Source organism: Malaya genurostris, chromosome 1 (genome assembly GCF_030247185.1).
Source record: "Malaya genurostris strain Urasoe2022 chromosome 1, Malgen_1.1, whole genome shotgun sequence".
In the NCBI taxonomy this organism is placed as follows: domain Eukaryota; kingdom Metazoa; phylum Arthropoda; class Insecta; order Diptera; family Culicidae; genus Malaya; species Malaya genurostris.
In genome coordinates this window covers 8,083,294-8,099,223 of record NC_080570.1, presented here as the reverse complement: position 1 = coordinate 8,099,223, position 15,930 = coordinate 8,083,294, and the positions used below count along the sequence as shown (strand labels likewise).

Here is a 15,930-nt window from a genome sequence, read left to right as displayed (position 1 = left end):
AAACTTGATTCAAATTGATGCTTTCATTGTCTTTAAAGATACTATGCAATTTCCGGTTCCGAAATGAAAAATGACGATGAAAAACCGGTGCTGGTACGGAAGAAGAAAACACCCCAGCCTGCGAACGAAACACAAAGTCCGCTTTGTTCAATTTCGGAAAAAAGACGAGATGTAAAAATAATAAAAACGGTTATGTGCCCTAGCACAAAATTTGGCTAACCCCTAAATGACCAAACATTGCACTCTGTTGCAAAACAAAAAGTAAGTAGCAGAAATTTTACGTCCGAGTTCAGCACTAAGCAGTTCAATTTGAACTGCTCTGCACTGACGAATCAAAGACGTAGAAATAATAAAGAAAAATCTGTATTGAGGGATCAAAATTCTCTATTGAAAATCTGTTAATGAAAATGATGAGAAATTAATGCGCTTCGAAATGAAAATCATTAAATTGAATCTGAAAATGACAGCTGCTTTTTGTTTAGAGGTAGCGTTTATTGTAAAGACTGTCCCAGAAAGTATGGACGCAAAAAACCGCTACCATTACGCAATGGTTCACAATCTGTCAATTTTTATATTGTTTACACTCTTCTCTAACCACTTGTGCAGTTGTTTATTCGTTTTCATTAGTTTGTTTCGAAATGCATGGACTTTCAGCAGAACAACGTCGAAAAATTGAGTACAAATGGTGCACAGAACGCGGATTGTCACTGAGAAAGATAGCAAAAATGGAAAGAGTAAGTGAAAAAGACGTGCGAAATGCAATCAGGAAGTTCGGTGAGGATAAACCGAAAACGGGTCGAAAAAAAGGTCCTGCTAACCCACAGTTGGATAAACGTATACTGAAGGCGTTCGAGCAAAAGAAGGAGGTTTCAGTTCGGGATGTGGCCAAAAAAGTGGGCACTTCGAAGTGAAGTCCGAAACAAGAAGCATCGATCAGGCCGAGGGTTCGCAAGCTGTACAATACGATTCTTGCTGGAAATTTGAACTGCATAATCATGGACGACGAAACCTACGTGAAACTCGATTACAAATCCTTGCCGGGACCACAATATTATACGGTGCGAGAAGGACAAGTGTTAAACCAGTCCGAGACATCGATTGAAGTCGAAAAATGTGGTAAGAAAGCTATGGTCTGGCAAGCAATTTGTAGCTGCGGTAAGATTGCGAAACCATTCATCACCACTGCATCAATGAAAAGCGAAATATACATCAAGGAATGTTTACAAAAACGACTTCTACTTATGATTCGAAGCCGCGAGGATCCTGTTGTCTTCTGGTCAGATCTTGCTTCTTGCCACTACTCGAAATCAACGGTAGAATGGTATACTACCAAAAATGTCACTTTCGTCCCAAAAGACATGAATCCACCAAATTGCGCACAACTTCGACCGATTGAGAAATTTTGGGCATTAACGAAGGCACATCTTAGGAAACATGTCTCGGCAGCCGAAACCATTCATCAGTTCGAAAAAGATTGGAAAAAGTGTCAAAACTTGTCGCCAAGAAGTCTGTACGAAATTTTATAAGGAACGTTTGCAAGAAAATGCGCCAGCTAGTCTACAATGGCTAAGCAAATGTTGAGAATAATATTCTGTTGTTGTAGTCTAATATTATCAGTATATCGAATATAATTTGAATCAAGCTTGCTTAAGATAAAATTGGAACAAAGTTAATTGCCTGTACTTCAGTTATTCATTATTGAATTCAAAATCTTATACAAATGTAGCGTTTTCTTTATACTTTTAAGAAAAAATACGGATAAAATTATTCATCACGGTTTCGAAGGAATTCTCGATTTTTTCCTGTAACACGGCTCATCAGGCAGCGCACACCTTCTTCGTCCATCGTTTTAGCGAGCTTATTCTACCAGGTCGTGATCTGATTGATGTCTTTGACAACCTTTTTCTTTGCCTTGAGTCTCCTCTTAATGATTGCCCAGTACTTCTCAATAGGGCGGAACTGGGGGCAGTTATGTAGGTTAAGGTTTTCCGGAACAAACTGGACCCCTTTCTCTGCATACCATTCTTGAACGACTTTGCTGTAATGACATCTTACCAAATCTGGCCAAAACATTACGGGATGGACGTGGGATCGAATGAACGGCAAAATTTTGGTTTTTGGAGACACTCTTTTTGGTATAGTTCCGATGTCATTGTCTTATTTGAAACGAAAACTTTCGTTTTTTTTTGCCACAGCTGCAAATGCTTTGCCAAATCCTAAATTTTCTTGCAATTTTGTCGGCAAAAACAAATTTAAATTTGGCTGGAACATCCCCCCGAGCCGTTGTGAAGTAAAATTTTTGACCTGGGATTTGCCCGAAGTCAGCCTTGACATACCTTGAATTTTGACCACACTATTCTGTTTTATGGTCCGATTTGGCTGTTTGCTAGCTCGATACGACTTGATTTCTTCCCGGAGTCGAGTTCTCCTCACGGTACTATGGGCAGCACCGAATTTTCTGGTCAAATCACGGTCCGAAAGATTAGGATTTCTCTTAATCGTCTTCAAAATCTTACCACGCAGTTTCCGGTCGACAGTTCCACTCCGACGATTGGCTTGAGGCTTCCGAATCGTCGTCAATGTTTCCTTATACCGTTTGATAACGCGCCATACGGTATTTCTGGGCAATTTCAGCTGTTTAGCTAGCCTAGATGCTGACCACAATGAATTTTCCAAATAACTGTGCTCTTTTTTTTCCTTTCTTTCGGCTTCAATGTTGATTGTTTACAAAGCTGACAAAATTCCCGACACGTGGGCGCCAAGAACTTCCAAATCCGTCCACCAGGAGCGCCACAATATGAGCAAAAGTTTGTTCCAATTCTAAATGAAGAAAGCTTTATCTAACACTTGTGAATTATTTACAGCGAAATCGAAGTGCGTCCATACTTTCTGAGACATTTTAATGTAAATTAGGCTCAAATGAAAGGTACTATTGCCCCATAGGTTGCTGTTGAACTTCATCCGGATCCGACTTCCGGTTCCGGAACTGTAGGATTAAGTGTGTTTAAAATTTCAAACCGCCATTTAGTGCGAAGATGCAAAATAAGATATTAATTCTTAGTATTCTCATACAATTCCATGCTTATTAACTTGACATAACTGTTTACAAGTTGAAAAGGTTGTGTTAGTTTATACCCAGAGAAAGTTTCTAATTTATTCAAGTTTAAACAAAAATTCTTGGCAGAATCTTCTAGTGATATTTTTGGAAATATAAGTAATATGAGAAAGGAATCATTACACCACTAAATTTAATTAAAAAACCCGGATTTTCTTTTTTTCTGCTTGTTGAAATTCCTCAGTCCGTTTCGCATATTCATTCGATCGACCGGTACGCTTGGATGTTTTCAGTTTTTTGACCACATCTCGCGAAAGTTTGCACGATTTTCTGGTTCATATTTTGGTTTGCAGAGCCAAATTTTTCGTTGTCCTGAAAGGTAAAATCTCCTCACCATACTTCCGAATCGGGTGACGAACTGCTCCGATGCTCACACCTAAATTTACCTGGGAAATTCTTCCACCACTTTACCGGGGAAATGCTTCACATTTTGTTGAAAACTAAACACACCGACACTTGAGACTCATGCAGATTTACAGATTGCAATGAAAACAATAATACACGCCCAGCCTACTGCGCTCCCCGTCCATGAGGCTGTCAAATTTGTCTACACGGAAACGGAAAAGTATCAAATGATGATGATGTATTTTAAACTTTTTTGGATTTTTTTAGACATATTTTTTTATTCGCTCGTGCGATTGAAACAGCTTGTGTTAAAACAGAGTAATTGAAATGCTAAATACTGACAACGATCACAACAAAGCCGCACTTGTTGTGCATCACGAGAGCGCTGTTTCTCAAACACCTCATTCTACGAAACATCATCTTCCTACTTGTTGTGGCAGACGATTTCAGCAGGCGAATCACGTTCTTAACGGCATTCATAAGCATTCTTCCCAGGCCCCGGCACACACAGTTACTTCTTCGATGGCATATTTGTATCAAAATCATAATCGATTTACGTATGCTGCTAGCAATAAGTTTCCTAGTTTTATTTTTTATTTTTCGCTACGACGCATTCGAGTGCACTATTTCTAGAATACAAATGTGCTCTAGCACATTCTAGCTGCTATAAAAAAACACTTCTACGTATGATTTAAATGGCCACATTTGACACGTTCGCTATGGTTCGCTTAAGTGGCCATCAAAGGACGCACCGGCAGAATTCATTAGCATTTTTAATATCGGATACGCGCGTAACCTGCATCAAACACTAGCTGTTATTGACATTCTTCTCTTCCACGTTTTTTTTCTTCTCTTTTTGCTTGCAGACATCAGAAAACCGATTGTGTTCAGTCCACATCAACCGGGTGCCGTTCCCGAGCTTCAAGACCCGGACAGTTTTAGTGAGATCGATCTGCACTCGACAGCCGACTCGTCAAGTGCCGCACCATCCGCTGCTGCGGAGTACAATCCCCTTCTGGATCTTGAGGATTCCGAAAGCAGAAGTCTTGAGTCGAATTCTTATCTACAGCAAACATCGGTTATAACCGCCCAATTCGCAGCTCAGTTGCCGAACGTAGCATCGACTGTATTTTCCACATTCAGTCGAGTCATTAAGGGTACTTCACCAGCCCCCTCACAGTCAAGTTACAGTTCACCTGTACCACCGGTGGTAGAGCAAGTCCCAATCGCACAGGTAGCCTATGACTATTCCCAGCAACAGTTTTTGGGATCCCAAAGTTTCCAATCTACGGAACAACAACAACAACCGCTACCACCTCCTCCGACATTTTTCAATCCAGAAGCCGTTGGTAAGCCTTCAATTGCTTCGACTCCACCAACGGTGCCGCCTACGGGATCCAACACCTATCGGCTTGGTGGAAGTAAAAAGAAAACATACGCCCACATACCTGGTTTGAGTACGGCAGGACCACCTTCCGCTGTGGTAGCTCCCGCACAAAATCAAGACTTGAGTCAATTTGTACCGAATAAGGAAGCGGAGTATCAAGGCTCACAAGAACAGCCAACCAAGTCGGGGTTTTCTTTCTTCGAGAAACTACCGAACCTATTGGAAAAAATCCCAAAACCAGCGTTTGGACCATTACCACCACCCCAACAGCCCGTGGCACCAAGTCCTGTTGATTATTTCGGAGTTCAGTGTTCCAGTGTTCCAGAGGTTGGACCGGCATTTGGACAGTGTTTGCCACCGCCACCACCGCCGAACCTAGGTCAACTTCCGCCGCAAGCTGAACCAGTAACCGGAGGTTCTTTAGAACAACAACCGCCGCTAGAAGTTTCGGAAGTTTTACTTCCTCCTCCTCCACCACCAACATTCTTCACACCCGCCCAAGTTCCAACGGTTCCCCAGTTGCACCAAAACCAACCGTCCAAGAATCCTTACAGTTCCAATCGCCTCAGCCGAGGAGTGGGTCTATACAAAAATCCATTAGCTCCTCAAGCACCTACAGCAGCTCCTACCTATCTGCCTAATCAAGAACCTCCTAAAGCCGCATCCCCGGCAACCTTCTTTCAACCCGCTACTCCAATCTTTCCACAGGAATCCTTACCTACATATCCTAGTCAACTACCACCACCTAACCACTATTCCAACGCCGTTCCACCGGCTCAACCGAGCAAACCCTTCGAACCACCAAGTTTGATACCGCAGCGAAGCAGTGAGCCACTGTCGACGGGAGATACCGGAATCGTCACCTCCCGACCGCAATCATCGCTAAGCGAATCCATCAATCGCCAGTCGAACCTGTTTACGCCGTTCGGAGAAGCTCAACCAAGGGAAACGAAAACCATCCTTGACAGTCGTTCGAAATCGAGTGAAAACGTTCTGTCGCCAGCACCGCGTCCCAACTCGAATCTTAGCGAACCGGCACTGTTTAGCGACGGGCAACCGATCAGTTTGTTTACGAGACCGGACGTAGTTCCTGAACCATCTCCACCTGCAGTAGCAGCATCAGCAGCACCGACTGATTTCAGTAATCAGCCTCCACCGCCAGCGGTCAGTTTCTTCAACCCAAACGCTCCGACAGAAATCGGTAACCCACAACCGTCAACGGCAGTAAATTTCTTCAATCCATCACAAGTTCCTCAGCAACCACCGCCTCCAGCTGTCGCTCTTCCACCGCCTCCAACGGTCGGTGCCGGTGGTTCCAAGCAGTACAACCTCCAGAAAACCCGTCGAAGTGCATACACCGTTCCGCCAAGTCTTGGTCCGACAGTTCCAGCTGTTCAAAGCTCCCAACTATTTGGTGCACCTCCTCAATCACAAGCCTTTTTCGAACAACCTGCCGTCACAGTAGCTCCAATATCCTTATTTAATCCAATCCCGGCGCAACCTCAACCAGCACAGTTACAACCGAGTTCGATTCCACCCGCTTCGTTCTTTAATCCAATTGCACCGCGACCTCAAACCGAAGATCTCAACGCCAATCCAATCCAGCAACCGGCTCCGCTGAAATCAACCGATCCGAATTCGAATCCAGTTCCAACAACCGGTAACTTCTTCTCCACTGATTCCTGCTTTCCACCACCTCCAGTTGCTCCTCCATCGGATGTTCTGAACGCGAACTTTGCCTCGTTGCAAATATCCAATCAACACCAAACACCTCCATCGATAGCACCGATTCTTCCAAATCCTTCCGACTACTTCAACACTGGTCCGGTGGTTCCGAACAACAAACCGAACCCGCCAACCGAGTCGCAGGTACAGTTTTTCAACTACTTTGACGATACACCGACGGTGGTAAACAAGCCAACTGGATTGACCGCACCACCACCAAGCACCAATCAACCGTTAGCTGCTTGTACATTTTTCGGAAACCAGAATCGGGACGCAGTCGATCATTCGTCGGTGTCGGCTGACAGCGGAGTGATTCGGAAAGCTTCCGCTCCACAGGAGGAAAACGAAGAGCAATCAGTTCGGATTATCGAACCGGAAGACCGGGACGACGAAACCACCGACGAGGAACAGCATTCGTCGGAGAGTGCCGTCAATCAGAAAGACCGGGCCATCAACGAAAGTCAACTGGACGATCGGTACGACGATCCGGTCGAACAGGAACGGATTGGAAACGCCCCGGAGCCGATCTTCAGCAGTGACAACTTGTTCGAGTTTAAGAAGGTGAGTTCACGTGGTGGTCTGTGGCGGATCTGCCCTGTTGGAGAGTGTGATTTTAAAGATTTGAACTTTTTTTACATCCTGGCCGTCACCCGTTCGATACCCCATACATTAAAACATTTTCTCTGTCCATTAAACAATAGTCTTCTCGCTTTATACCTATTTTTCGCTCAAGCACTGAGTAGGAGAGTGTATTTAGGTATAATCGCTTGCCACCTTCTTTGTTATTACATTGTTAAACAAATATTGTTGCGAATAGCAGAGCAAAATGAAATAACTAAAAAGTAATAAGACATACATCAAAGATTGAAAAGCGAAAGCTGTACCACTTACATTGTTAAATTATTGTAAACCAAAAATAAATGCAAATAAAACTCAAATGTAACAACAACAAACCACCTTCTTTGTTGGTGCCAGTCGCTGGCTGGACATCGTCAGCGACAGACTCCTATGAAGGTTGTATTGATAGTCTGCCCTTTCCTACCAGAAGCAGATTGTCACGAAAAATCAAACCGCAATTGTTTTTAACGATTTATTAATTTTAGTTGGTTTGACGTAAAGCCGCCATAACTAAGTTCAGGTTTCTTTGTCTCTGAGCGTAACTTTTTCCAATAAATCATTTTTTCTGCTAGTTGTTCACTCATTTGGCTTCTCCAATATATTTTTCCACTCAGTCATTGCAAAACTCAAGTTGTTTGCTTTTCGAAGTGTCACCTTTCCTCAAATAAGTCAGGATGTTGTTAATTTGGAATAAATACAGACCGAAAATACAGTCTGTTTAGTGCGTTTTCGTGCGTGAGAAGTGGAGGTATCAAAATTGTTCAATTTCGACTTCAAACGGTTCAAATTTGAAGGATTTTGAAACAATGTTTGCTATTCCCCATTGAAAAGAAAGAAGTATGACTTTAACTAAAGTTTCCAAATGCTTAAATATAAGCGAAAAACATTCCTTTATATTGAATGCAAAAAAACTCAAATTTGGAAAAAAAATATTTTTTTCTCATTTTGAGTAACAAGTTAGAATTTTGGTAACTCAAACTTTGACCACGTGCTGACTTTTTATGAAATTAAGTGGCGTGTCACTCATTTTTTAACTATGTGCACTGAGGGTGCACGTGCTCAGAAGTCTATCAACAAAAAGGTGTCAAAATAATTTACCACATCAAACAGTTGAATTTCATAGGTTACTTTGATGCTTCTGATTGGACTACAGAATCTGACACTTTTCCCGTAATTTTAGTTGTTCTATGCGATCAATATTCGGACTGGCTGAAGATAAATCACAACCCGAACCTTCCTATCAGTGCATAAATAATGAGATTCCGATTCAATTTTTCCTTCCACAGTCCGCCTTCGAGGACGACACCTACTCCAAGGACGTACTGATTGACGCCAACAGCAGCAGTATGGCGGCGATGACGGCAACGGCTGCGGCCGCCGGTACCGGCGGTACATCGGCAGCCGCCGTCGACAGTTCGATGGCATCGATTAGCGAAACCACGAACATCGCCTACCGGCCGGTCTATCGGCATTGGTTCTTCCGACGTGAAGTGGAAAGCAAAGCTATCTGGACACCGTTCTCGATGAGTGATTCGCTGGCCCTGGAGGACGCGCTACCGCTGGTCGACGGGGAAGCTAGTCCGATGGTTATTCACGTGGACGGTGGACGGCACGATGTGGTTGTTAAGGAGCGCAAAATGACGCCGGTTTATTGGAAGGGATCGTCGGAAGAAGTTCGAAGGTGTTCGTGGTTCTACAAAAACGTAGACTCTCGATTTGTACCTTATGAAGAAGAAGTTGCGGAACAGCTAGAACGGGAATACAAGGAAGCTGCCACATCGGGAGAGTGGCACCGGCGAGTGGTCATTCCGAACGGGGAGACAGTTGTTTTTCACGGACCTTCGGTGATCGTTCACTTTTTACAAACGCAAAATCCCGACTCGTGGGGCAACACTTCGCCTGTTCCGCCAACAACTAACCGACCGCGGGTTGTCAAACGCGGAGTGGACGAATTTAATATTGAAGACGGTGAACCGGAACGAATAGATCACCTGCTGTTTATGGTCCATGGGATCGGCGAAGGATGTGATCTTCGTTTCCGACCGGTAGAAGAAGTGGTCGATGAATTCCGAAGCATTTCTGCACAGCTGGTTCAGAGCCACTATCGATCTTCGTTCGATCGGGGTGACATTGGGCGGGTAGAAGTGTTGCCAATTTCGTGGCACAACGATCTGCACTCGGAGGAATCCGGGGTCGATAAAAAGCTGAAATCGATCACGCTGGAGTCGATTCCGAAGCTGCGTAATTTTACCAACGATACCCTACTGGATGTGCTGTTCTACACGAGCCCAATGTTCTGCCAGAGCATTATCGATGCCGTCGGGAAGTCATTGAATCGTCTCTACTCGCTATTTCTGCAACGAAATCCTAACTTCAAGGGAGGCGTATCGCTGGCGGGTCACTCACTCGGTTCGTTGATTCTGTTCGACTTGCTGTGCCACCAGAAAGGGCAACCAATGGAGACGGAAAATTCGGTGAGTATTTTTTCAGTTTTTTTTATGAGGGGACGTTTCTGGTAATGGAAAAGGGTTTGGAACTATTATTGAATATTCGGGGTCAGATTTTCTAACCCGATTGACACGATTTCAGCCCCGCAAAAAGTTATTTGCTTTCAAGAAAAGACTCAAGAAACGCCAGGTGCATCGAAACTATCGCCCGACTAACAGACGTCACTAACCCTTAGGATAATTTTCAGGAAAATCCGGACGGCGATCGTGTGCCAGCGTTGAACAGCACCAGCAGGCCCCATCCCAGCCATCGGCGGCTATCGCGCAAATGTTCCCAGCAGATCAACTACGAGGTGGGTCCAGCCGGGACCGGTCAACCGTACATTGCCTACCCGCAGTTGCTGTTTCATCCGAAAAAGTTTTTCGCTCTCGGATCCCCGATCGGTATGTTCGTAACCGTGCGGGGGATCGATGCTCTCGGGTTGAACTTCAAGCTGCCCACGTGTGATGGGTTCTTCAACATTTTCCATCCGTACGATCCGGTGGCGTATCGAATCGAAGCGCTAGTCAATCCGGAGCTGAGTAATCTTCGGCCGGTTCTGATTCCGCATCACAAGGGTCGCAAACGGATGCACCTGGAGTTGAAGGAAACGATGCTGCGAGTTGGTACCGATCTGAAGCAGAAAGTCCTGGACACATTCCGGAATACGGTGGATGCCGTTTATGCGATCACTTCACTCAACCGACCCGATCAGAAGGCGATAGAACACGAGGTTGATAAGGTTATCGAAGATCAACTGAAGTACGAAGGTGGTTCGTCGTCTTCGACGGTTTCATCGGGAGATTTGGATACCGGAGAAACCGATCTTCCTCTCGGACAGTTGAACAGTTTGCGACGAATCGATTACGTACTGCAGGAGGCTCCCCTGGAATTTTTCAACGAATACTTGTTTGCCTTGACCAGTCACGTGTGCTATTGGTGAGTGGACTACTCTGTTCCTGTGGGCTGTGATCAGAAGTTTAATCTTGAATTTTCTTTTCCTATTAGGGAATCGGAAGATACAATGCTGTTCCTGATGAAGGAGATCTACTGCAGTTTGGGAGTGCAAAGTGATAGCCAAATACCGCAACAATCGATGACCATCGAAAGGCCCATCGCTAGTCCAACACCTTCCACTTCGTCGCACTCCAATTACCATCTGTTTCCACATTCTCAGCCACCGCCGAGTGTCAGCAATCGATAGGGAGGGGGGAACGATGAAACAAGTCGGCATTAGTGGCAGTTACTTTTAAACGAAATTGAAAAAAATAGTTTGTTTTGTGTTTAAACTAAGATACTTTTCTGTTGAGTAATTATGTAGTTTTTAGAAAGAAGAAATGTTATTTACATTCAATGGACAAAGTACAGATGTATGGTTTTCTTATTTTTCGCACTTACGATGTCTCGTAGTCAAAAAAATAAAAACAACATAAACTCAACTCTGATCGTTTCCGCAACCACCGCGAGAGTTTTTATGTTAGAAACTAGGCTAATAAAATAATCTACAACAATATATGTAACTTTTCGATGTTGCTTACTGTAGGATAGAACCACCTTCAAGTAAGATCAATATTTTATTGTGGTATGCAACCGAAGAAATGCTAAACGTTCTGATTCGAATGAAATCCGAAATTTCCTCAAATAAATTAGCTACCAGGGAAAACTACTCGAGCAGTTGGTTAAATATTTCTTCATAGTTTCGGGATGTTAACATCTTACCAAATAATATACGTTACATTGCTCATGTTTTGAGTACGTACTTCTTTGTTTCTGGTTAGCGTCACCTCGATCTCCATCGTTCACAGGTAGGGAGAGTGGAAATGTTGATGCTTTATCCATTCTCCGAAAGGACGACGACTTAGCACTCTCCTCTAAAGATGTCTCGGAGTTAGAGATTTGGGTAGGTATGAGGATCAGTATTTACTCTAAGCTAGCTATCCTACCATGGGCTTAGGATGGACCCAAGAATGAAAAGTTAGCTCTCATCATAAAGTGCAGAAAATGAAGAGAGGCCGTTTGGTAATGTCACTTAAAAGCAAAGTCCTGGCATTACATTCCTTTTGTGGAATTTGGCCTTTCTGTTTCAACAGACTTCGCAGCCGATTCTTAGTGTACAGAACCATTGCAGGGCTAGTACTATGGATCCTACTGACACTAAGAATCCTTCTAGGCCGGGGCTCGAAATGGTAATGTCACTTGCAATACAGTCTTTTTTTTGTAGAGTTAGATAGTAGAGGTAAATTTCGCATAATCCTTTTAGAGTGTTTTAATGGTTCTGAAAAGGACCAATCCTGCTGAATTTATTGAAATATTTACCACCGTTGAGTCTTTTTAGCCATGATTTATTTATTATTTATTAAAAATTCTAAAAATGGATTCAAGGACTAAATTCGAAATCTGAGACAGGCTAAGAATTCAGTTGCAAAATTCAGGTTTGAAATCCAGATCAAGAAATCAGGCCATAAAATTATTTCTACAGTTATGAAACTGAACTCATTTACAGTACTTACGTTCTGAATTTAGTTCTAGAGCTTCAATTCTGAAATTCTAGCTACAGAATCTATATTCCAGAATTTAGTTCCAGCGTGCAGCGTCCTAGAAATGAATTCTGAAATTGAATTTAGGAATTAAATTTATGGTTCAGAAGTCAGTTCTAAAATTCAGGTTCGGAACTCAGACAACACATTTGGTTGCAGAATCTAGATCTGAAATGCATGTCCTGAATTTTGTTTATGAATTCTGAAATTGAAATCCTAAATCAGAATTCTGGATTCGAATCCCGAACATAATTTCACATTCAGTTGCAAAATCTCGTCAAGAAACCAGAACTTCAGTACCCAGAGTTGGGATTCAGTCCCAGAATCATAGCTTTTAATTCTGAACCTGTATTCTGGAACTAAATTCTGAAACTGAAGTATGAAACTAAATTCTAAACCTGTGATTGAGTTCAGGTGGATCCTAATTCAGGTTCTGTTGTTGCTGCTGTTCGTGGAACGTCCTCACCAAGACGTTCAGTTCCGCTCAAAGTACAAGCAGAAATGATTGATTTTCGACCATAGTTTATCGTTTATACTTGTCCATTTTTGATTTGGGATTGATTGGGTGCCTTATTATCTCAAAACCGTCGTCACGAGTACGAGAAAGGCAAGCAAGTGTAATTTTGTGTTAACTCACACTGTTGAAATTTTTGTCATAAATTGCTGATTATATTCCTGATAGCATGAAAAATGAATTATGTTGTTGCGTTTAGTACAACTCGAGATATCCACGATTAAGTTCTACTCGTTCTCGAAGATCGGTAATGGTAAAGAGACTTCATGGTCCAGGCTATTGAAATACATTTCCTCTGAATCACGCGTCTCCATACGAAAAATAATTTCATATAATTACTTTTACTTAGCACAGAATCACCACAAAATTACAATCACAAGGTCATAAGAAAAATTTTGACGGAAGCGAAAATTTTTCACATTCGACGTGCACGACTACTGCGACCGTTTCTAATTCTCGGTTGATTATTCAAATGGCCGTATGAGCAAGTAACAGTTTTTCTTTGATCACTTTCTGTTTCGATTATTGTGACGTGATTATAAAGTTTTGCTTGGATTTTACAATTCTCTTTGTAAGTCGAAGGTTTCGGGTATAATTTTTATTTAATTTTAGTATGCTAAACGTGAAAACCGCTTGGTAATTAACACAAGAGAAAATAAACAAAGAGAAACTGTCATTTGCTTTTGCGGCCTTTTAAAAAATCAACCGAAAATTAACCTTGGAATGTTTAAAACGTATATTGTACAACGGTATCCAATCGGATCAAATACATGTCCAATGTAACACATTCAACCAACATCAGACGTGAAAAGTTACGTTCGGTTTGTTGTTCATCTTGATTTGATGTACATAGAAACTATTCCGGGTGTGTAATCAAATCATGTTTCAAAAACATTTTATTATTCACATTTCATAAATGCATAAACTTTTCAAACCATATCATCTAAATAGCCAATCCAACCGATTTGCTCTCAATATTACTGCCATAATTAGCGAGCACTGGATCCACCTCATCGCGCACGAACTCCACCACCTGATCGGCAGCCCGACCGGTGAATGTTTTCGGATCTAGAATCGCTTCCAAATCACCAAGAATCGGCGCAAAGTAAGCGTCCGCTTTGATGCGTTCCACCAGATCGTTGTCGCGCCCGTGCTGCTTCACCTGCGCCCCGGCTTCGTGCGACAGAACGCGAATTTTTTCATGGCAAACTTGTCGGTCACCACCGGCCTTCACCATGGCCATAATCACGTTCTCGGTTGACATGAATGGCAATTCCTGGGCAATGTTTCGGGCGATCACCTTCGGGTACACGACCAGACCCTGTGAAATGTTCAGCAGTGTCAGCAAACAGGCATCTGCCGACAGGAAAGCCTCGGACAGTGTTAAACGACGGTTGGCAGAGTCGTCCAGTGTGCGTTCCAACCATTGAACGGCCAGCGTGTTAGCGGCATTGGCGTGCAGAGTTATCAAATGTCTCGCTATTGCACAACATCGCTCGGAACGCATCGGATTGCGTTTATAGGCCATAGCCGAACTGCCTATTTGAGTCTGCTCGAATGGTTCTTCGATTTCCTTACGAGACGCTAGCAGTCGCAGGTCCGAACACATTTTGTGAATCGTTGCGCCCAAACTGGACAGAGCAGAGACGATTTCAAGATCGACTTTCCTACAAAAATCATTATATGAATTCATTTTAAATTACCTACCAATAAAATTACCTTGAATAAGTCTGTCCGGTGACAGCATAATAACGTTTGAAACCAGCCAGAACAGTCACTTTTTTATCGAGCAATTTAACCTTTTCGCCATCGCCGTTGAACAGCTGTAGGAAGGAAGCCTGAGTTCCGGTCGTTCCTTTGACACCACGAAAACGCAAATTGTCCAGACAACTTTTCAACGCCCTCTCGTCCATCAGAAGATCCTGAATCCAGAGAGAGCATCGTTTACCAACGGTCGTCAGTTGAGCTGGTTGCAGGTGAGTAAAGCCCAGGGTGGGCAAATCTCGATATTCAACCGCAAACTCCGACAGACGTTTGATCACTCCTACTAATTTCGGTAACAGAAGACGCAATCCACCTTGCAGTACCAACAGATCGGTATTATCTCCAACATAGCAGGATGTTGCTCCCAGGTGAATTATAGGGGCCGCAAGAGGACACTGCTTGGCAAACACGTGTACATGGGCCATCACATCGTGACGGGTTAGTTTTTCCTCATCAGCAGCCGCTTTGAAGTCAATGTCTTCAACGTGAGCTTCCATTTCGATGATCTGAGCATCGCTAATGTCAAGGCCAAGTTCCTGACGGGGGAAATAATGTAAGCCAATATTGTGATGGCCATGTACTCAACAAAATTACCTTCTGAGCTTTAGCTAAAATGATCCATAGCTTTCTCCAGGTTGAGAACTTATTCTGCTCACTGAACAGATATTGCATTTCTTTACTGGCATATCGAGTACTGAGCGGCGAGCGGTAGCCACAAAATTCCGGGTTGAATGTGGACATCTTTTAATTAATTCGTCCAAACTATCAACGATTTACTGAATGATTCCTTCGACAGCTGAAAGTAATCTGCGGGACTTCGTTGTTCTGAGAGTGTGTTTTCTGAGAATGAATTGATAAGTTACTGCGTGCACTGTTTGCTGTTAGTAAGACTATATATTGAACAATAACTTACTCTATTGATAAGGATTGTGATAACTATGAAGTGAAAGTATTCTAACAGCCTTGTAGTCAACAAACTCTAACTATAGTTGTAACATCAATAACAAAAAAAAACATTCATAAGTAAACAACTATTCATTGACGTAAATTAAGACAGCATCACGTGTTTTCCAAAACTGAAACTTCTGTAGTCATCTGTTTTCGCGATCAGCTTATACTACATCCACATACCGGCAAATGAAAACATTTAAAAAACGATTCAAAATCGAGTTAGCCCTGTACATCGTTGCATTAGTATTGGTACAGCTGTCTGCAAGCGAAAACGGTTTTATCGTTTATGTGTCAGAAAATAAAGCTAAGCAGTGCTGCCATTTATACAGATTCACGGTAGACATTTTCTGGATAACGGTCTAAAAGCCAACATCATTCACTTTTAAAAGAAATTGCATCTAAACTATGAGATGACAGAGTAATCATTTTTTTTTCGTTTACTGTTCTGTCTTGCTCTTAGCGAGCAGTGAATCATTCGGAATACCTC

The 15,930-nt window shown here is 42.8% G+C and overlaps 3 protein-coding genes across 5 annotated transcripts in view; 1 reads left to right on the top strand and 2 right to left on the bottom strand.

Moving 5' to 3' along the window:
• The window catches only part of LOC131431413 (uncharacterized), a 78,732-nt gene extending 75,187 nt beyond the window's left edge, over positions 1-3,545 (bottom strand). Inside the window, exon 1 of the mRNA XM_058597164.1 lies at positions 3,450-3,545. The gene's annotated coding sequence lies outside the window, so the exon portion shown is untranslated. The remainder of the gene's footprint in view (positions 1-3,449) is intronic.
• The window catches only part of LOC131431398 (uncharacterized), an 87,216-nt gene extending 75,940 nt beyond the window's left edge, over positions 1-11,276 (top strand). For 2 of the 3 annotated variants that reach the window (XM_058597084.1, XM_058597100.1), the window contains exons 2-5: positions 4,327-7,133; positions 8,477-9,664; positions 9,874-10,616; positions 10,686-11,276. In XM_058597084.1, the coding sequence (XP_058453067.1) occupies positions 4,327-7,133; positions 8,477-9,664; positions 9,874-10,616; positions 10,686-10,881 (4,934 nt within the window). In that variant the 3' untranslated portion in view covers positions 10,882-11,276. The remainder of the gene's footprint in view (positions 1-4,326; positions 7,134-8,476; positions 9,665-9,873; positions 10,617-10,685) is intronic. The other variant, XM_058597093.1, reaches the window with a different exon arrangement.
• A 2,318-nt stretch (positions 11,277-13,594) lies between these two features.
• LOC131431387 (adenylosuccinate lyase) lies at positions 13,595-15,614 on the bottom strand. The gene is made up of 4 exons (XM_058597072.1): positions 15,406-15,614; positions 15,087-15,332; positions 14,448-15,028; positions 13,595-14,395 (listed from the first exon to the last, which is right to left on the bottom strand). The coding sequence occupies exons 2-4, from the start codon at positions 15,231-15,233 to the stop codon at positions 13,672-13,674; spliced, it is 1,452 nt and encodes a 483-aa protein (XP_058453055.1). The 5' UTR covers positions 15,234-15,332; positions 15,406-15,614; the 3' UTR covers positions 13,595-13,671.
• Between the last annotated feature and the right edge of the window lie 316 nt (positions 15,615-15,930).